The sequence below is a fragment of the Ursus americanus genome, chromosome 33 (assembly GCF_024610735.1).
Source record: "Ursus americanus isolate L20-20 chromosome 33, mUrsAme1.1.p, whole genome shotgun sequence".
Classification (NCBI taxonomy): Eukaryota; Metazoa; Chordata; class Mammalia; order Carnivora; family Ursidae; genus Ursus; species Ursus americanus.
This window is the reverse complement of record NC_142159.1, coordinates 10,288,928-10,310,549: the sequence shown is the minus strand read 5'-3', so window position 1 is coordinate 10,310,549 and position 21,622 is coordinate 10,288,928. Positions and strand designations below refer to the sequence as shown.

General features: G+C 45.8%; 1 protein-coding gene and 1 non-coding gene across 3 annotated transcripts; both read left to right on the top strand.

Annotated features, from left to right (window-relative positions):
- Positions 1-1,350: 1,350 nt before the first annotated feature.
- PPP1R8 (protein phosphatase 1 regulatory subunit 8) lies at positions 1,351-20,001 on the top strand. Of its 2 annotated transcripts, XM_045782388.2 has the most exons (7): positions 1,351-1,479; positions 3,359-3,419; positions 8,562-8,715; positions 10,013-10,233; positions 12,030-12,174; positions 16,277-16,341; positions 18,563-20,001. In XM_045782388.2, exons 1-7 carry the CDS (start codon positions 1,424-1,426, stop codon positions 18,914-18,916), a joined length of 1,056 nt encoding a protein of 351 aa, XP_045638344.2. In that variant the 5' UTR covers positions 1,351-1,423; the 3' UTR covers positions 18,917-20,001. The 2 variants fall into 2 exon arrangements, with proteins under 2 accessions (XP_045638344.2, XP_087714812.1); XM_087858686.1 differs by lacking the exons at positions 1,351-1,479; positions 3,359-3,419 and adding an exon at positions 3,444-6,366.
- On the top strand, positions 4,913-5,078 carry LOC123782498 (small Cajal body-specific RNA 1). The gene has a single exon (XR_006776992.1).
- Positions 20,002-21,622: the final 1,621 nt, after the last annotated feature.

Genomic DNA, 21,622 nt, shown 5'->3' with positions numbered 1-21,622 from the left:
TTCCAATCAGTTAGCAACCCTGCTAGTTCAGTTTACTGTGCTTTTGAAGGCCAGAGGAAAATGTGAATTCTTGTGCCTGCCTAAGAGTTGATAATTTAAAAATCCAAGTTAATATTATGCTGCAGTTAAATTTTGATGCCTTGGAGATATCAAAGGGGCAAACACCAGGCTGATGTTTGATTTAAAAAATCTGAAGGACCAGTAGTAGGGAATCAAGAAAAGAGATAACTCCATCATAGAAATAATGTGCTGTGCAGTGCCTGTTTTGGGGTGAACAATAATTTTGCAACTGGTTTCTTTAAAAACGGCCAGATAATCCTCTCCTGTTTTCTACAAAAATGAGAAAGTGTTGGGAATCAGTTGTGTGCTAACAATACGTGTAAATGTACCAACATCTAAGTATGAGAGACTAGTGGTGATTTAAGAGTATGGCCTTTGGCATCATACAGATTAAGGTTCAAATCCCACTCACCACTTGTTCTACAGTGAGACTGGGTAACTCAATCTCTCTGAGCCTCCCCTCAGGAATACCTTATCTCAACAAGTGTTGTGAGGATTAAATGAGGTGATCCATATAAAACACGTACTTGCACAGAAAAGTAAGCATTCAATAAAGCCATTACAATCAGAGGCCCTGCTATTTATTGGTCTCTTTCAGCCCACCATAGGCCTATGGCAGGCCTGAATTCTAATGCCTCCTTGCACTATTTAATCACCGTGATCAAAATTTTAAAATCCAAAGGGGCCACAGCTTGATTAACTATTTCATTCATGCACACTTAAGATTTGGACGTCTGCCTTCGAATTGGATCCGCCCTTTGCTGCAGTCTGTCCAGTTTTCATAAACAAACTAGATGATCCCCTATAGCAGCCTTCCAGATCATCTACAGAAATCCTCAAACCCAGATTTGGATTAGGAAGCGGATATAAGTAGCATGCACGTAGCTCTAAGGAGAGGGCCGTTAGAAGAGAAAATGATCACTCCACTCTCTGAGTTCCGCCCTCTAGCTTATCTCCAAATTGGGGTGGAAAGGCTGTTGGTGCAAGCCCAGGGCAAATATAGGGTCCCAAGACTTTAGAGCCCAGGGGCGTGTCTGGAGGAGAACATAGGAGAGACCGATGCCCCTCCTTACAAGCCCCTTTCCTCAGACACTTCCCGGCCAACGAAAGCCCTACTCTCCTGAGACTCTTCCAGAGAAGGCCAGCTGTCTCAAAACACGAAGAAAAACTTAAAAAAAAAAAAAAAAAAAAAAAAAAAATCACATCCCAGTCTCCACCGCCACTAAACACGTCCTATGCCTGCGTATGTGTACGTGCGCGCGCTCGCGCGTACGCACAGACTGCTGGGATGCCGCCTCTACCCTTGGGTCTTCCAGTTTCCCGGCGTGCTTAGGGCCCGCCAAATGGGAGGGGGAGACGCAAGATGGCGGCAGCCGCGAACTCCGGCTCCAGCCTCCCGCTGTTCGACTGCCCGACCTGGTGAGTGGCGGGGCGGCCAGGGCTGGAGTGGCCTGGCCCGGCCCGGCTTGGCCCGGACTGGCAGGGCGGCTCATTTCTCGCAAGAAGCCGAACGGCTTAGAGACCCTGGAACTGATTGAGGGAGAACTGTCCGTCGGGCCGGGCGGCGTGTGGAGGAACCGGCAGCCTGGAGCCCGGGCCCAGAAACTGAGGAAACCCAGACTTGGGGGCTCTGAGGTGCTCGCTTAGGCAGTCCCTTGGGCGATCAGCCGGTTGCCGGGGCGCTTTGGGGCCTTGGCCCTGAACTTACCCCAACTCCTGACTGAGTGCCTGGTGCTCTTGTGGAGCACGGTACCTGCCCCCCTGCTCTCTGTCCCGAGCGCGCACGAGCCCGCTTCCCGGCCCCAGCCCAAGCTCAGTGCCCCGCATCCGTCTGTCGTTGCTGCATCTCCCGTGCGGTACTTTTCTGTCTCCCGCAGACTGGAAGCGCCCTGAGGGCAGGGACGGCTCTGACCCACCTCGAAGCCGGGCACAAGTGGGCATCAGTAATTGTTGGGAGGAACCCCTTTCAACCCTTCTCAAGCTCTTGGGAATAATGGAATAATTTAATTTAGTCTTTGAGCGGGGTACAAGATGAATACATATGAATTGCCTTGCAAAGAGACCCATCCGAGTTAGAGCTGCTTCTGGGGTAGCTCATCACAGTTTATGCATTGTTCCTTTCTCTTTCCCGTTATATTGAGCTCCTCAAGGGCAAGGACGGTCTGATTCATCTTCGTGTTTCCAGCTCCTAGGCCTAAGCCAGGCACATAGTAGGAGTTCAGAAAGCATGTTGTGGATGTAGCGTTTAACATTCCTTTCCCTGTTTTCCGTACAAAATGGGCTTTTGTCCAACGCACTGCCCTTTCAGCAACTGCTGTAGAGGAGCTGGGGCAGGATTGTGAGATGACTATGTTGCATCTTCAGTTCGATGAGGATGCAGTGTGTGTGTGTGTGTGTATACAAATATAGGGGCTCTGGCAAGATTGTTCTTTCTTCAGACTCAAAAGGAGCAAAGACCGGAAACAGGTGAAAGTGTGGCTGTTTTCTGGGTCCCTCTGCATTTTTGTAGCACCCAGTTGTTTCAGTCTACAAATTGTATGCCTATTTTGGTCCCTTGCTGCCCTGATTTCAGAAGTTGGACGAGGACTGTAAACTTACAGTTAGAAGAGACTATTTGAGATCACTTACCATTTCCTCAGAGTCTGGTATGTCTCAGGCACTGTTTGGTGCTTTGACGTATATGTATCCCCCATGAATGGTGTTACAAGGAGTATAGAGAACAGTTCCCTTCAACATGCCAGTGTAGGAAGACCTGTAACAAACATCTCTTGTATTTATTGGCACCTGGTTTTATGGGCATGCTTTTGGATTGCCCTAGTTCCCTAATTATGTACCTCTGATTTGGTCTCAGAGCTCAGGACAGTACCCTCTGTTTATTCTGTGATGAAACTAATCTTGATCAGCCCCAAACACCAGCTGATTTATTCTACCTTTATAGGGTATTAGTGATAGTGGTAAATCTTAGATTCAAACTCCAAGTAACCAGACTACCCCAGCTATGGTACTTGGACTCTCTGTGCTGCTTTTTCTCTGAGGTTGATATCCAGTGTTAAAATATAGGTTTCTTTGGTGCTGCTCTAAATACAGATCCAGTAAAGTCTGTTTTAGAGCAATTGAATCACTGGGGAAGTGTCAAATGTAGAAAGGAGCTGTAATAACAGTGAAGTAGATGACATTTCTGCTTGAACATGAACTAATTATAGGCTGGTCGAAGAGCTGCAGTGTTGAATGGGACAGTGATTGTAAATGGCATTTACAAACTCATCCTGAAAATGCTTTTCTCACTCTTATTTTTCAGGGCAGGTAAACCCCCACCTGGTTTACATCTGGATGTAGTCAAAGGAGACAAGCTAATTGAGGTATGGAAATACATGTCTTCCTTTTTTTTCTCGTCACACTAAACATTTTTGCCAATGACTCACTTTTCCACCCCCTCTCCTGTGCTTTGTTTTCCAGCAATGCTACTTTCGTTCATCCTGATTTTTTTTTCCTATTAAAAGCACATGGTGATATAACACATTCAAACCTGGTATCTCCCACAGACACTCAGTTTTTTGTGACTTCTCTCACCTTCCAAATGAAGGGTTTTAATTGATCATAGGCTTATGGGTCCCCATCAGACTCGACTTGGTGAATTCTCTCTCTCTGAGTACACGGAGTCGTGTGGAAGTTGCAAGATACGCAGTAACTGAAGAAGAAAGTGAATGATGTAGATTGCGTTTCACTTTTAAGTTGCATTTATGCAATTCAGGCCCAAGCCCTTCAAAGAAGTGTAGTAAGCTAAGACACTTGCTCAAAAAAGAGAATGGCACGGTGATGAAACTCATTCATTCATTCAAAACACTTATTGAATGCTTACTGTGTGCCAGTCATTGCTCAGCAGAGGGACTACAACAGTGAACAAAACGTGGTTCCTGTCCTCAAATTCTCTGATAGGAAACATAATCACACAAAAATTACATGCTTATAATTGAAATAAGTACTATACAGGAAAAGTTTAGCAGAATTCCAGCTTTTATACGAGTTTTGAATGAACACCACATGGAACTTGAAGAGAGCATGAATTTTGATTAGCTTTAGGTTGTATACGTTTTTTAATCCTTATGGTACCATTTACTTACCAAGAAGTGGAGATTAAGCCCACTATGACCATGGAGTTGTGAGTCTCCATGTCTTAAGGCAATTTTATGTTTGCTTAGATAGAATTTAGGTTCGAGGCCCCGTTATTGAATGCAATTGGTTTTCTTTGGTGTGTGTAATAAAAATCAAGATGTTCCATGGTTGAAAACCATCTGTGAGATCTCCTGAAGAAGACCCAGATGTTTTGCAAAGTATTAAGGCATGAATTGTGATGAATTCTGTTAATTCATCATGCCCTTAGCCAGTCACTTATAGAGGCCTTTTGTCTTGGGTTCCTCTGTCTTAAAGGTTACAAAACATCCAGATCATTCAAGGAAATAATTTAGCTAAAAGGTCTGTGAAGCGTTTTTTGCTATAGACTGTTCCAAATATTGTTTCTAAATAGTGTGAAGCTTTGAAGACATATAGGAATTTATTTTGGTACTAGAATTTAGTAAATCTTCAGTTTGCAGTTGGAAGAAACAGACAATGAGGCATAAGCCTTAATGTTAATATCACATTCCTTTGTGAAATAATTTATATTTTCAGAGCACTCTAATGTGTCAAACATCCCTCTGATTATTGGTTTCCATTAACTGATTGTGTTCTCTGTCTTTCAGTGCTCTTAGGTATGCTAAGTTGCCATACGATTGTCAAGTTACAATCCTTAGATATCACTGTATTGTTTCTGAGAGAAGTAGACCTAAGATGTGCTTATTTTTAAGGATTTAGGCAGCACTTGATACTAGCCGAGCTATCTATATCCTAGCCTTGTGTCAAAGGCTTGTGATGTGTTGTGATAGCTGGGTTTAAGAAGTGCAATATTAAAACAAAAGCCATGAGTCTTTTAAGCCCAGTGTGTAAAGACACACTCTGAGTTATAACTCAGAGGCACAACTGAGTAGTGGTATTAGCACAATTAGAAAGTGTGGTGTTAGTTACTATTGAAAGACCAATGCATTATTTTGTTCACTTGACGTTGTCCAAGAATTAACACATTTCCTTGATTCTAAGACTTACCCCCATATATTTGAATGTTTCTGTCATTGAGATACCTTTTTTTTTTTTTGAAGATTGTATTTATTTATTTGACAGAGAGGGAGAGAGCACAAGCAGGGGGAGCAGCAGGCAGAGGGAAAGGGAGAAGCAGGCTTTCCTGCTGAGCAGGGAGCCTGATGCAGGACTCGATCCCAGGACCCTGGGATCATGACCTGAGCCAAAGGCAGACACTTAACCAACTGAGCCATCCAGGCGTCCCTTGAGATACCGTTAATAATGAATGTATATCTTTAATTTGGAGACCCTTTCTCCTTTGCCACCCCCCAAACACCTAAATCTCTGATATGTCTTTGGCACCTTAGAATTACAGAAATTTGGTTAGTGTTATATTAGAACCCAGGAGTGGGTGATCTTATATATTGCTTCCTTGAGACCAGCCTACAAGCACTGTAGTTAACAAATTTAAGTTTGTGCAGACATAATCTGTGTGCATATAAATATGAATGAAAAATGCCATGAGATTTAGTCTGCACAGATAGTACCTGGAAAGAACAAGATGTTGAAATCTCAGGGCTCTCTCCGTTCTAAATCAGTGTCTTATTTTTAACCCAAATCTTAAAACTCGGGGATGACACGGGGATGGTTGATTGAGCTGTCAAGCTGTTGTTAAATCTTGGTGCTCCATCGTGGTATGGGCCTGGGACAAGCTCTGCCAACAGCAGATGGGCACTGCCAGACAGAGTTTCCCAGAGGTGACCCACATACCTAGACTAGCTTGAACCAGTTGAGCCTTAAGGCTAAGCCTGAAAGAGACTGGCTAAGTGATAGTTAAGAGAAAAATTAAGAACGTGACCCATAGTTCTTGTTCACTTCTTAAAATGTTTCTTGCCTTATGGTGCATTTTTTTGATGTAGGCAGAGTGAAGAAAATATATAATGTAGTGGTTGAAAGAGCTTGGGCTCTGAAATAAGACGGACCTGAATTTCTAATCCAGCTTACAGATACAGTAGTGTCCCCCCTTATCCGCGGTTTTGCTTCCCATGGTTTCAGTTACTGGCACAGATGATCCTCCTGACATGTTGTCAGAAGGTCAGTAGTGGCCTGATGCTGTGTCACAGTGTCTGTGTCGCTCACCTCACTTCATCTCATCACGTAGGCATTTTATCATCTCACATCATCACGAGAAGGGTGAGTATAGTACAATAAAATATTTTGAGAGAGATACCACATTCACATTAACTTTTATTGTAGTATATTGTTATAATCGTTCTCTTTTATTATTGTTGTTAATCTCGTACGGTGCCCAATTAATAAATTAAACTTTATCATAGGTGTGTATGTATAGGAAAAGACACTGTATAGGGCTTAGTATTATACGAGGTTTCAGGCTTCCAGTGGGGGTCTTGGAATGTATCCCCCGTGGATAAGGGGGCAACTGCTATGTTTAGTTGTGTGAACTTGAATATGTTAATTACTTTCTTTGTGCCTCAATTTCGTCGTCATAAAAATAAGAATGAAAGTACCTGCCCACCGCACAGAGTGAGTGTGGAAACAAAGTGACATAGCAGGAAACCTAGCACAGTGTATGGCGCCCAAGTGCTCAGCAGTTGCTGCAGTATCAGTGGGGAATATATTTCTGGATTCATAAGGGGAACCCTAAAGCACAGGGGAGAATAGTGGCCCACTGTGAGTTCAGTGACACAGCCAGGAATGAAATCTAAGCCTCTTGAGTCCTAGCCTGGTACCATACTAACTTGACTATTTCTCTGCTCAGCTTTGTGCTATCTTCTCTTGGGGACTTTGGGAGGTGTGTAGTGTGAAATGTGAACTAGAGCTTAAGGAGACCTTGTGTGTAAAGGGAAGACATAACACATTCTTGAGCAGTCAAGTTGTAGACTTGTAGAACTGGGAGAAGTGTTAGCAGTAATTTATCTAGAGTCTTTCATCTACAGCAACCCAGTCTACAACCAACCAGCAAAGGCTCTACTGATTCAGGATTAAAAGAAAGATGAGGATAGGGAGCCTGGCTGGCTCGGTTGGTGGAGTGTGGAACTCTTGATCTCGGGGTCATGAGTTCCAGCCCCACATTGGGTGTAGAGAATACTTAAATAAAAATTAAAAAAAAAAAAATGACAGTGTTGTGAGTGTTCCATAAAGCTAAAATGAGCTCAAAGAATGTCCTTTATCCTTACCCTTCATACTTATTTGGTGTTAAAATGATCTTTCTTTTATAAAATGTTTATGATACTAATTGGTGACAGTTTTTTTAATGTCCTTATTTGGCAAAATCAAAAGTTAACAATGCTACATCAGCTCCTTCTCTCATAATTTTTTTTTTAATAATAGTTTGCTTGTCTGTGAAATCCCCTTTTCTGCTGTTATATTGGGGCATTCTATAGTTTTGGGTTCTTTTTAGTGCCATAGCAGTGTCTAGAAGCATTTTAGAGTTCTTCTCTTAGACTTATTTCAGACTATGGCGCATTGTTTACAATATTGACATCGCAGGTCCTTCACACCTGAGTTCAAATCCCAGCTCTGCTACTTAACCAGCTGGGCCACCTTGGATGAGTGGCTTCATCTCTCTCCATCTGTTCTCTTGTCTTTAACAATAGAGGTGATACTTGTTTCACAGTGTCGTTTTGAGAATTAGATGAGGTCATGCTTAAAATGCCCAGCAGTAAATAGTCTGTCAATAAATGTTAATCCCGATACCCTTCTTCCCCAAACTTAGAAAATCTTTGCCCCATGAAGTAGGTCTATGTTTGGACACAGCGAATACTCATTTAGAGTTAACTTAGAGTAATACTTTGTTGTGGCCAGTGAAGTTAGCTTTAGGTACTCGTACAATGATAGCTAATGTAATTGCACTTCCTAAAGAGGGTTCCAAAAACACTTTGGGGCTATGGCAGCATGATTAGAACACACATACGTGTTTATACCCTTTCCTTTCCTCACCAATTGTTAATTTTCATTCGAATGTAGATTTTTTGAACAGCAGTCTTATTACTTTGTAGACATGTTTGTACTTCTTGTTTCCTGGTTGACCTAAAATTAAGATCCAGTGAAATCTTAAATTTCCAATGGATGGAAGACAGCCACTCCCACAGGCTGTGTTCATCTAATAGAATCAAGAAAAGTTCTTTTCATACCAACACAAGACATTTAACCCCTGCATTTGGGGAGATTAACTGCCATCCGCCTCCCAAAAATGCTAGTAAATTATTCTGAGCTTTTTATCTTGAAGAATAGTGGGAAATAATTTTGTTTTCACCTTGGCAAGGAATTTTATCTACTCGAGATTCTCTACTTACTAGATTGGAAGAATTTTTGCTAAACCCTGTTGAAACAAGATTTAAGTAATATTTAATTTAATATTTATTTAGAAACTGATTATTGATGAGAAGAAGTATTACTTATTTGGGAGAAACCCTGATTTGTGTGACTTTACCATTGACCACCAGTCTTGCTCTCGGGTCCACGCTGCCTTGGTCTACCACAAGCATCTGAAGAGAGTTTTCCTAATAGATCTCAACAGTAGTAAGTAACTCACATCCCATCCCATTTCACACATTCCCTCTGGGACAATGTGAAAATGCTCTTTGGGTTCTATAGTTTTGAAATCATGTTTTATTGCTCATCAAGGAAGAAGCTTGTGTTTGGTTTTTAAATCAGCTCTTTGTCTGTGATATCTCCTATTTTCCTGAAATAATCGATGATTAGAGAGAGAAGAGGGTTTTGGGGAGTCATGTCCTGGGAAGGGCAATAGGTATATACAGAGAACAAAAAAACGGTACCCAGGAACCAGGGGCTGTGGGTATTCAGGTGTTTATAGGACCACAATAAAATCGTGGTCCGGTTTAAGCAGAAGCCACAAAAACCTCCATTAATGTATTAGAGTAGTGTTGCAAGACATTAAAAAATATTTGCTTTGAGCAAAATTTAATTTTTTATAATGGGTTCTTTATTCCAGCTACATTTTGCTTTGACTACTAACAATACCAATTTTAATTCCACGAGCATACTCTGAATAAGATTTTCATCTTTGCCAAAGTTCATCCCAGAAATGCACCTGAGACGTAACTGCATGGGGCTCTGAAGTTTGTTCATTTTGCCTATGTATCAGTATAGTGTAAAGTGTAAAGCCTCCTGGGCTGGTCATGAACTACTCCTTCTCCCCTACACACACACGCACACTCCCCTACACACACACAATCTGCTTATGTAATGGCTTTGGAGAGCCTTGTCTCACAAGTACTTACTTGCAAATTTATCTTATCTTTTTTCTCCATTTTATAACATGCAGAATGCTGACGTGGAAAAATATTGAGACTCTCCAATAGAATTTTGGCTTGCCTTGGCATTCATATTGCACCCGTTTCAGCCAGCGTCCTCTATTGTCCTGGGAAAAACCCAAACAAAACCGCCACCAGGCCAGAAGTTCTTATGTTCCTTACACTTGGGGCTGGAGAGGTCAGACCACAGCAATGCCTGTCTTCTGCCTTGCGGGGCATGGCTGTTGCTGGGTTGGAGCCATTCCTGCTGGACCCAGAATGAAGCCAAACCTGTCTGGCAGCAGAGAGCAAGCAGTGGTCTTTGTTATATGGGGTAACAGCAGGTCTGGAGATGTGTAAGAAATCCACTGAAGAGATTCAAGACTCAGTGAAGAGTTTCCTTTTCATTGTGACCTATGACAAGGTCCCAAAGTGGTCCCAGTGCTGTTTTCATTTTAAAAAGCAAAACTGATGTGCTGGGAGGAGCTATTCGCCCTCCTACAACTCAGGTTGGTTTTTGTTTCTGTTTTTCTCTCTTATATTTCTGATTTGGTTATTCCCAGCACACGGCACTTTCTTGGGTCACATTCGGTTGGAACCTCACAAGCCTCAGCAAATCCCCATCGATTCTACAGTCTCATTTGGCGCATCCACAAGGGCCTACACTCTGCGTGAGAAGCCTCAGACACTGCCGTCAGCTGTGAAGGGAGATGAGAAGATGGGTGGAGAGGACGATGAGCTCAAGGGCTTACTGGGGCTTCCAGAGGAGGAGACTGAGCTTGATGTAATTCCACGTCTGTCTGCGGTGTTATTGTGTCTTTTGGGACTCTGGGTTTTGCCGTATGGAGCTGCTCTGTGTAGCTCGACACGCCAGTGACTTAGCATCAGGAGGTTTTCTTGAGCCCGGTAGTGGGTCTTTGCCACTCTGCCAGTACAGCGTGGCCACATGTGATGCACCTGGGACAGCTGCACCGTGTGGGTTTGGTTATGTCCAGCCGAGCCTGGCGAGGAGTTCCTGTCAGACCTTCGTGGTCGTCTGTGCACCTTCACTGGGTGTTAGAAGCCAAGGCTGGGAGTTAAACTTTTCTGGAGCTGCCCTGTCCAGTGTGGTAGCTCTAACCACATTTCTGGTGTTCAGCAGTCACATGTGACTAGGGACTACAATATCGAGTGACAAGGATATAGAACATTTCCATCACCCAGAAAGTTTGGTTAGACAGCACAGGCTTAGGGAGACTGAAGCTTTAGTTCACTTACATTGCTTTTTTGGATATGATTCAAACAGCCTAAGAATCTCTGAGTAGAACTAGACTGCTTTTGCTCCTATGGGCCTAGCTGCCCTGAAGGCCATGAATTTTCCAAGATGTAATTTTAGGGGCGCCTGGGTAGCACAGTCGTTAAGCGTCTGCCTTTGGCTCAGGGCGTGATCCCGGCGTTCCAGGATGGAGCCCCACATCGGGCTCCTCTGCTGGGGGCCTGCTTCTTCCTCTCCCACTCCCCTGCTGTGTTCCCTCTCTCGCTGGCTGTCTCTCTGTCACATAAATAAATAAAATCTTTAAAAAAAAAAAAAAGATGTTATTTTAAAGTGCTAAAGTTGTCCTTTTCTAGAGGCTAGCCCCAGTCGTTTGTGATGCGGCTGTTGTCCTTAACGTGTCCATGGCTGCACTGGTGTGACTGCTCTGTTCAGGTAGACCAAATGCCAGCGTGTCTTACCCGCCCTCATGCACTTACCTCTTGTTCAGCAAGGCAGTTTCCCAGCCCTGAGGAAAGAAAGCATGAAGGAAATCTTAGCATTTAGAAGTTATTTTGTTCTAAAGAAGGAGCCTCATAGCCGCGCGCCATGCTGCAAGTCACTCTGACCCATCTCTCCCCCACGCTGCTTCCCTGCTTCCCTGTCTTTTAAGTTTAGTTTGTTAGGTCCTCCCTGGGTCTTCATTCTGAAGACATTTGGAGTGTCTCAGACTGCAGTGCAGATTGGAATAAGGCCAGGGGATTGGGAAGAGGCAGGCAGCAGTGCTAAGGCCAAGTTAATCATTGAAATAGATGGGTGGTTATGAATAGAAATGGGGCCATACACAGGGACGGGGAGTGACAAACTATTAATGCCTCCTATTAAGTGCACTGGCCCTGTCTTTCTGAGCTTCAGTGGGGAGGGCTGCCGGGGAAGAAGCTGTCAGTTGCCCTCTCTCATCTCTGTTTCGTTACCTTAAGACAGTTCATGGAGTTCCTCCCAGTCATATTCTTTCATTCTCAGCGTAAAGACATGATAGTCTTTCCCCCAAAAACACAGAGCCTCACCTCAGGGATATTTGCACAGATGACCTGTTCCCAGCTGAAGGTTCTTCACCTCCTTGTGATCATCACTGTCCCACCAGTCAGTGAGGATGTTCCATGTTTTGTCAAAAGAGGCTTGTTAATAGTAGCTAAGGGCAGCAATCTTTTCTGAATACAAAAGAGAATCTTGTTTGCCTGGGGTGGTTAAGGTTCGCTCCTAAAGCCTTCCTGCCCTTTGTTTAGCTCTATAATTGTCAGATTCCCTGTGTACTGACTCCTGTCTGTCTTGTGTGAACCCTGGCCTAGAACCTGACAGAGTTCAACACTGCCCACAACAAGCGGATTTCCACCCTGACCATTGAGGAGGGGAATCTTGACATTCAGAGACCAAAGAGGAAGAGGAAGAACTCGCGGGTGACTTTCAGCGAGGATGATGAGATCATCAATCCAGGTGAGGTGTCTTCCTGGTTTCTTCCGATGAAAAAGCTGTGATCTCAGAGAGCAGTGAGTACAATGTGTAGGTTGGTTGTAATGTTTCCCAACAAGGGGCAGGATACCCAGCGCTATATTAAGAAAAGAGAGTTCTTGCAGGTCATCAGTGGAGCGCCCTCGAACACTCCAGCGCTATCCAGTTGCAGTGTGAAAGAAACAGACGAAGGAAGGGCCCGTGTAATTGAGCATACAGAGCCAGGCTCCCACCTGCTGATCCAGCGGGTCTGTGTCCTAGTGGAGGTTGAAGTAGAGTTGTTTGTTGTCTTACCTCAGACTAGAGCATTACTGTCTTTGCGGAATTCTGAGTATGACTGGTAACTCCGAGATTGGAGAGCCTTCTGCGGCCACCATTAACTGCACTGAAGACTTGCCTCTCTGTAGGAAGTACTGTATAGAGTTTGTATGGAAACGTCAGCAAGGTGAGAGCATCTCTTTATGGGAAGGCCACCAAGTTCACCCATTTGTTCCATCACTCAGCATCCGTTTCTTGGCCTCACATAGTATGTCAGGTACTCTGGTAGGTAGATAACACCGAGCCAGAAGCTGTCGTTTGTTTGATGAGGATGGAATCGAGATTCTGAAAACCTTGTTAGAAATCAGTCTCAGTGGATGGAAACAAGGATCCCAAACTAACAAGTTGCTTTTACTTCCCAAATGAAGTACAGTGAGAATAACTTTCAGGTCCTGCATTTATTTTCAAAATATCAATTATTTAAATGGAGAAGAACCGTTCCAGTGACAGCTCATGAAAAAAAAAAAGATCAAGGGAGTTTAGTTAATTGAATGAGTCATCAGGGGGATGTGGAAACTAATCAGTTGCAGTTTAAAATTGCATTAGTAGAAGAGTAGGGGACAGTAACCCCACTCACCTGTGTTCTGAGCGGAACTCACCCAGACAGGTTACCAAATGCGAGCACAGCCTCAACACCGAAGGTGCTATGTAGTCCTGAGGGAGGAGGAGACTCACAGCCAAGGAAGACTGTCCCCCAGATGCTGGGAATGTAGGGGAACCATGCTTGAGGAGGCATGGCCACTGTAGTTGGCCATTTTCAGGGCTGACCTTAGGGAGGAAGGAGTAGGCAAAGCCAGAGCCAGTGAGTATCAAGTATTTGGCTCAGCACAAAAAACAACAACAAATCCTTCTTATATGTAGAAGAAGAATTAAAAAGATGCCTGTGAAAGATCCAGGCATTCGTTTGGTGTGTGAAGTAGAAATGATTACTGTCCAAGCCATGAATGCCCAATAGAAATGTTCAGGCAGGGGCTGAGTGACCAATTGGGGAAACTTATTTCTGGGCCCCCAAACCTACTGAATAAGAATTCCCAGGGGTTGGGGCGCCTGGGTGGCACAGCGGTTAAGCGTCTGCCTTCGGCTCAGGGCGTGATCCCGGCGATCTGGGATTGAGCCCCACATCAGGCTCTTCTGCTATGGGCCTGCTTCTTCCTCTCCCACTCCCCCTGCTTGTGTTCCCTCTCTCGCTGGCTGTCTCTATCTGTCAAATAAATAAAATCTTAAAAAAAAAAAAAAAAAAAAAAAGAATTCCCAGGGGTTGGACCTAGAAATTTGTGGTTTTAAACAAGCTCTTTTTGTGCTGACGAACAGCCAGCAATTTGGGAATCACTGGACTAGTCACTCTTTTAAATCTCTTTTAGAAGTCAGGGTCTGCTCTGCTGTTTTTCTCCTTGAAAATTATTGCCCTGGGGGGCCCCTGTGTGGTTCAGTCACTTAAGCATCCCACTCTTGGATTTGGCTCAGGTCGTGTTCTCAGGATTGTGGGATCAAGCCCCTTGTCGGGCTCTGTGCTGAGCGTGGAGTCGGCTGGAGTTTCCCTCTCTCTCTCCCTCTGTCCCTCCTCTTCATGTGCTCACGCTGTCTCTTCCTCTTCCTCTTTCTCTCAAATAAATAATCTTTAAAAAAAAAAAAAAAAAGGAAAAAGAAAATCATTGCCGTGGAGCGGAATGTGTATTCAGACCAGCCTAGCATCGCGGTAAGGAGGACCTGGGGTTGAAATGGACCTCTTCACTTAGTAGCTCTGTGACCTTGACCGTGTGACAGATATCGGCCTCACAGGATTGGTGGGGAGGTTAAATGATTAATATACGTACAAATACTTTAGATCAGTGCTCGGCACTCAGTAAGCCCTTGACAAATGGTAGCCATTATCCCCACCGTCATCAACCACCACTTTTGCTTTTTATCCTTGCAACCGTTCCTATACCAGAAGTAGGCTTATTTGTGAGGAACTTATTGGTAGATCTTGAAGGAGCAGAGATCTCATGGAATGGGTGTATCCTCTTTCTTAGAGTGGAATGGGTAGAGATGAGGAGAGGGTGAGAGGCCCGAGCACCGTTCAGACAGCATGGCACAGGATGGGGTCCCCCGGAGAGTTCTCTGGCCCCTCCGCAGGCCTGTTGCCCACGTGGGGGGCATACCCCGTGAGCTCCCCCTCTTGGGCTCCCGTTGCTCTTTTGCTTCATTTAGCTTGCTTTGCTGAAGGGACGATTGGAACAGGGCACCTGTGGGGACGAGAAAAAAGGTATGGATGCCTTTTATAGAAACCTCATCTCTTTCCTAACGAGCCTAGATATCTTTCCTTCTTTCTTCTGCGTAGAAGTCATTCATTTCTTCATTCACTGAGCAAAGATTGGTTGTGAACATAATGCCGGGGTGTATTCTTTGCAGTCACCCTAGTATGCGAAAAACCAGACTTATTAAATAGACCAGGGATTAATTAAATAATGAATCTTTGTTTTCCAAAGGGATTCACAGGAGTGTTTCTTTGAATAGCAGGCACCCTCCATGCATTTAAAAGGATATATACGCCCCTATTAGGGAAACAGTTCCTTTCCCACCACTATATATATATATATATTTTTTTTTTTTTAAAGATTTTATTTATTTATTCAACAGAGATAGAGACAGCCAGCGAGAGAGGGAACACAAGCAGGGGGAGTGGGAGAGGAAGAAGCAGGCTCCTAGCGGAGGAGCCTGATGCAGGAGCCTGATGTGGGGCTCGATCCCACAACGCTGGGATCACGCCCTGAGCCAAAGGCAGATGCTTAACCGCTGTGCCACCCAGGCGCCCCTCCCACCACTATATTTAGACAAAAGGGGGCTTGGAGTAGTTTTTTTAGTAATGATAGTAAGTCTGCCTGCCTGTTTGCAGACCCTCAGCCTTCAGCGAGAAAGGTCCTGTTCATCCCAGGTGATCTAGCCCCGTCGTCCCCTCTGTGCTCCAGGAACACTATCCTGCACCCCTCCACTGTGTTGTAGCCTGTCTGGCTTTTCAGCTGTGAACTTCTTAAAGGTGGAAAGGACAGTATCTTGCTCTTTATTTCTGTGCTTGATGTCCAGTAAATGAGGCAGGGGAGAGTTACTGCAAGCACATCCCTTCCTTGGTCTTAGCACTTTATTCCTGCAGTGAATGAGGCTAGAACCGATAACGTGTGTGTGACCTGTGAAAAGGGGGCTGCTCTCCACCCTCCCTGCTCCTTTAGTAAGTCTTGATTGTATGTGGTTGTTCAGGTCAGAAGGCCAGGTGAACTTGGAAGCCCTGGGCCTGAATCCTAATTTCTGGTGTTTGCTAGTGAGCGGGCACCGGCGAGGTACGTGGTATGTGACCACTTCCCATGTGTCACGTGTCATTGTTTTATTACTAGCATGGGGTTGATAAAATCTGCTCTTTGGTTTCTCCCTTCAAAGAGGGACGTATATGGAATGGGAAAGAACTTGGGAAAGGCAGTACAGCGCAGTGGTCCAGAGCCCAGGCCTATTTCTGGCTGCTTGGACTCAAACCCGGGTCCCTCCACTCCCCAGCAGGGTGACTGGACCAGGCACTTTACCCCTCCAGGCCTGAGCATGTCTGTTAGATGCTGATGGTAGTAGTACTCGCCTCAGGGAGTTGTGAGGATTTAACACCATGCCAGCCTCAGTAAGCACTTGAGCGTTAGCTGTACTTCACTGTTTTAAGGTGAGTTGTGATTACCTTGTTTGCAGCGGGCCCTAGTCCCTTCATCTCCCCAGCAGAGTCAGACTAACCCGTCTCTCGTGTCTTCTACAGAGGATGTGGACCCCTCGGTTGGTCGCTTCCGGAACATGGTGCAGACTGCAGTGGTCCCAGTCAAGGTAGGAAGCACGTTGTAACAGTGTTTGAAATGCCATACAGTCTGGTTTAAAAACCCACTCTTTCATGTGTAGGTAAGTGTTAATTGTGTGCTTCATTTTAAAACATTTTTTGCTCTTCTGTTTTTCATCATGTGGAAATACTTTCATTCCACCTGAATCTAGGGGATCCTGGAATGCCATAGAAAGACTGCAGGTGACCAGCCAGCTCAATGCTGCGCGTAAATTGTGGTATGCTGGGAGTCTGTAAGTTTACGTCCCAGCAGGGTGCAGAGTGAGCCACTTTGCTTTCGCCTTGCCCTTCTGACTCCAAGTAAGCTCTTAGGCGAGGAAGAGGCATTGTTGAGTTTCTGCAGGGCCCCTCCAGCTTTGGCCATGCCTTTGTTTTGTGATTGGGAATGGCACAGATAGGAAGGGCAGCCCGGATCTGGGTTAGGCTGCAAGATCGAGTATGTTGAAGAGCCAGAAGGTGGAAGTTCCAGAGATGTTCTGATTGCTCAACATGTGACCGCTCAGACTGTCCAAAGGGAGCAGATGGCCCCCTTAAGTAGTGAGATCCCTGTGAATTAGAGATATTCAAGAAGTGATTGGTAAATGCTGGTCAAAGGTGCTATCGAAAGTTTTATTTAAAAAAAAAAGTCTTTAGGGATGCTTGGGTAGTTCAGTTGGTTAAGTGTCAGCCTTTGGCTCGGTCATGATCCCACGGTCCGGGGATTGAGCCCTTCATCGGGCTCTTTGCTCAGTGGAAGTCTGCTTCTCCCTCTGCCCCTCCCCTCGCTTGTGCTTGCACTTCCTCTCTCTCGCTCTCTTTCAAATAAATAAATAAAATCTTAAAAAAAAAAATCTTTAGGGGCACCTGGGTGGCTCAGTCGGTTAATTGTCTAACTCTTGATCTCCGCTCAGGTCTGGATCTCAGGGTCATGAGTTCAAGCCCTGAGTTGGGATCCATGCTGGGTGTGGAGCCTACTTAAAAAAAAAAAAAACACAAAACTTTAGACTCTATTAGACTAGATTGATTACCTATGTCAAGTTTTTGGTTAGTCTTTTTTAATCCAAAAGGCGTAGAGGGTTGAGGGGGATCTTTCATGAACTTTCACAAGCCCTTGTGAAAAAGTACGAGACAGAATGTTTCTCTGCATCTACATAGCATTCATGTCACATTTCTCCTAGAGCTCTTTTCTCTCTTTTTGCTTCTTCCTTTGGAATGTTCTGTTGTCATTAAAGTATAAAACCAGGGGCTCCTGGGTTGCTCGTTCGGTTAAGTGTCCAACTCTTGATTTTGGCTCAGGTCATGATCTCAGGGTCGTGGGGTTGAGCCCTGTGTCCAGCTCCACGCAGGCATGGAGCCTGCTTAAGATTCCCTCTCTCCCTCTCCCTTCACCACCACCACACCCCCCCACAAAAAGTATAAAACCAGCAAGGGGCACCAGGCCGGCTCAGTCAGTAGAGCACGTGACTCTTGATCTCCGTGTCATGTTTGAGCCCCACTTTGGTTGTAGAGATTACTTAAAAAAAAAAAAAAAAAGTATAAAACCAGTAGATATTTTTACTTTGTCAGGTTTATTATGATATAATTTACATACAATAAAATACACACATTTTAAGTGTATAGTTTGAGTTTTGACAAATGTATGCATGTGCATAACCACCACTATTCTTAATATATAGATTTCCATCACCCCAGAAGGTTCCCTTGTGTCCCCTTGCTGTCAGTTCCCCCCCTTCTAGCCCCAGGCACCCAGTAGACCACTTTCCATCACTATAGGTTTGTTTTGCTCTCAGATTAATGTTCAAAAATTGGGTGGTCAATATGAAGACACTAACTTTTACTTAAATACTTACTACCACCTGTTAACACCTCTGCTTCCTAAAAGTGTATTTTAACATCAGAAGAGAGGGAGGCTAAGACTGCAGAAGAAAGCGTAGTCACTTAAACTGAATAGGCTTTACTTTATGAAAAGCTCACACATCGTCCTTGTTTTTCTCAGTGCGATGTAGGATGGTGAGTTGCGGGGAGCAGTATTGGGAGCCATCACGTTAGACAACGACTGTCCGGTCTCTTCAAACCCTGAGGCTTCAGGACAGTGAAATAGATTGTCTGGGAAACAAAACGAGCTAGACGGTTGGGGGCCTTCTCTGAGTTTTCTAGGGCTGGGATAGAAAAGGCTGGCTAACACCCTCTTGTGCCTCACCTCTTGCTTCCTCTGTTCCTTATGAACCACAGAAGAAGCGGGTGGAAGGCCCTGGCTCCCTGGGCCTGGAGGAATCGGGGAGCAGGCGCATGCAGAACTTTGCATTCAGTGGAGGACTCTACGGGGGCCTGCCCCCCACACACAGTGAAGCCGGCTCCCAGCCGCACGGCATCCACGGGACAGCACTCATCGGTGGCTTGCCCATGCCATACCCGAACCTCGCGCCTGACGTGGACTTGACTCCCGTCGTGCCGTCGGCAGTGAACATGAACCCTGCACCAAACCCTGCAGTCTATAACCCTGAAGCCATCAACGAGCCCAAGAAAAAGAAATATGCAAAAGAGGCTTGGCCGGGCAAGAAGCCCACACCTTCCTTACTGATTTGATATTTTTGGTCATGGAGAAGGGTGGGATTGGGTGGGAATTGGGTGGAAGGGTGAGGGGGGAGCTAATGAACTAGGGAGAAAAACTTTCCATGTGTGCGGTCTCGTCTTTCAGAATGTTTCCTGGGGCCCTAACCATGTACTATTAGAGCTGGGGAGTATCCCATAAAGACCTGTCTTCAGAACACTGAGTATAGAGCAGTGTTTCATGTTTCCTGCTAAGTAGGCTGCCCTGGCTCTTTTCCAGGCCTTCCATCACCTCCTTTTTCTTCTCTCCCTCGTTCTCGGGTCGTTTTGATTTAAAGTCACATACCCTGGGGGGTCTCCAGGCCCTCAGGTGGGCTCTAGAGCCGTGGCACTGGCCTGTGGGTCCAGCAGCCTGTTTCTGTTGACTGTCCCTGCAAGTCCCGGATAGCAGAGGGGTTGCTATGGATCCCACGTCGATCAGAAGAGGGTTTAGAATTCTTCAGTTAAGCTAAGGTTTCAACTCAGAAATGTTTGCCTAGGTCACTGGTTTTGAGGTCCAGTAGTTAGGCTTTTTTCTCTTTTGTCCTTTCTGTTGGAATGAGAGCATTTTGATTTTCCTTCATCTGTGACCAGTGCCATAGACACGGATGGGTAGTTGGAAACTTACAGTATCGTTGGAACTTTACCTGTTTCTCTTGTCACACGTGAGTACTCCACTTGCCGAAGTTTCTCGTTTGATTCCAGAGTACTGTCCTCTACTCTCTAAAGCCTGGCTTTCCTTTTCAAGTGTGTTGTGAAGGCAATTTTTAAGGATATGACCAGATAGAGCAGCAGTTCCAATTAAAAAGGAAAAGATTTTACTTTGCAAGTAACTGATGTCTTTAAGAGGACATTTTTAAATGTTGGTTCAGAGGCTCTCCCCTCCTTTACTGCGAGCTCTCATAACCCGGAGCTCCAGGACTGGGCCCAGCTAACAAACACAGGACACGGAGGTAGCGAACAGTGATATGAGCTTTGTACAGAGATTTGTACATTTGTGTAATAGGCCTTTTCACGCTTTATGTGTAGCTTTTTACCTGTAACCTTTATTACATTGTAAATTAAACGTAACTTTTGTCATTCGCGCAGTCTGTGCTTCGGTCGCCATCACGGATTCCCGTCGCCGTCAGAGCACGTTGGTCAGAGGTGCAGCTGATGGGCTTGGGCAGTGATACTCTGGCCCCATTTTATTACCGCCAGTAAAGATGCCCCCTCGTGCCGAATGTGGAAATTCTAATTAGAGATTCCAGTCCCCAGACTGAAGCCTCACCGAGCAAAGTGGGTTAAGAGGTGGCTGCTGGCCTTCATCAGGAGGCAGAACCGCACCATGGACGTGGGGAGACCGGGCTTCGGGGCACCGGCCCCCGGTGGGCGTTGCTTGGGCCTGGTGGCCCGCGCTCTGACTCCAGCCGCTCGCGTCGGGAGGTTGGTAGGGGACTTCAGCCAGAGTTCGGATCCAGTGTGCGTGTCTTGCATGCAGGACCTCCCATGCAGGGAGTGGCTTTGTGAGGAAGGTGCCAGGTAGCTTCCAGACCCCTTGGGCTGAGAGTGCGGACTGGGGGCAGGAGCAGCCTGCGGAGGAACAGGGATCCAGAAGATCTCAGCTGTGTAAGAAGTTGACTTCTTAGCCGGCCTCTATAAAAACGAGGGTCCTGGTCTCACAAGGACACCTCCCTCCTGCTGTAGTGAAGGTGACCGTTCCTGCCCACCATTTACAGCAAGTAATTTTGTTTCCGTAGCCCTAAGGAGGGGCCTGTTTTTATCCCCACTTCACAGGTGAGAAAGCAGACGAACTTGCCCATGATCCCACTGTAGCGAAACTCCAGTCTGAATCCAGAGCCCGAGCGGCTCACGCAGCCTCCAGGATGAGCGGAGGCGACGGGTGTGCTTGGCCCGTGGGCGGCGCACCATCGTGCTTGGCAGGCGCAGCTCTGTTCTTGGCTAGGTTTGTTTTGAAGTTTAAAAAAAGTTTTCCAAACCGAGCAACTCACTGGAAGTTACGTTAAAGGGCTTAGATCTAGTTTAGAAAATAAAGTAAACCTTTGCTGGAGAGACCTCTGCATGGTCGGTTTCAGAATCTGAGTTGCGGGGGGAGCTGGCAGTGTCGTCTCGGAGGAGGCCCGGCAGAGACCGTCCGAGCCCGCCGAGCTCTGCCTTTCCCGGTAAGGGTCCGTTTGACTTCAGTGGAACAGGGCTGGCTTCATTTGGTAGTTCCCTGATGTCAGGAGGTGTGTATGCGTGGGAACCTGGCCCCCGTGACACCATACTGCTGAGTCATTGCAGCCATGTTGTAGTCTCTCTCAGACGCGAGCACTGCGGAAAGGGGTCAGTTGTCTCTCGGCCTTAATGCGGCTCTAGATGGGCCACAGGTGGATAAGCCCCCGTGCTCACCATGGGGCTGGCAGCTCTCATCACCCTAGCGAGCACGACGTCGCTGTGGGACACAGCGTCTCCCCGGCCTGGGACACGCACCCATTCTGGAGGAGAAGTGACTGCAGGTTTCCCCAGAGTCCTATGTCCACCCATGGGCCATCGGCTAAGGAGGGAGGGAATGACCTTTGTTCCCTTCCCCAGGGCAGGAGAGGGTGGTGAACTCCTTGGAGAGGGACACCTGTTGACGGGAAGCCACCCATTCCCCAGGTGTTCCTGGCTCAGAATCAGCTGTTTGGTGACAGCTTTCCAAAAATATGCCCATTATCTGCA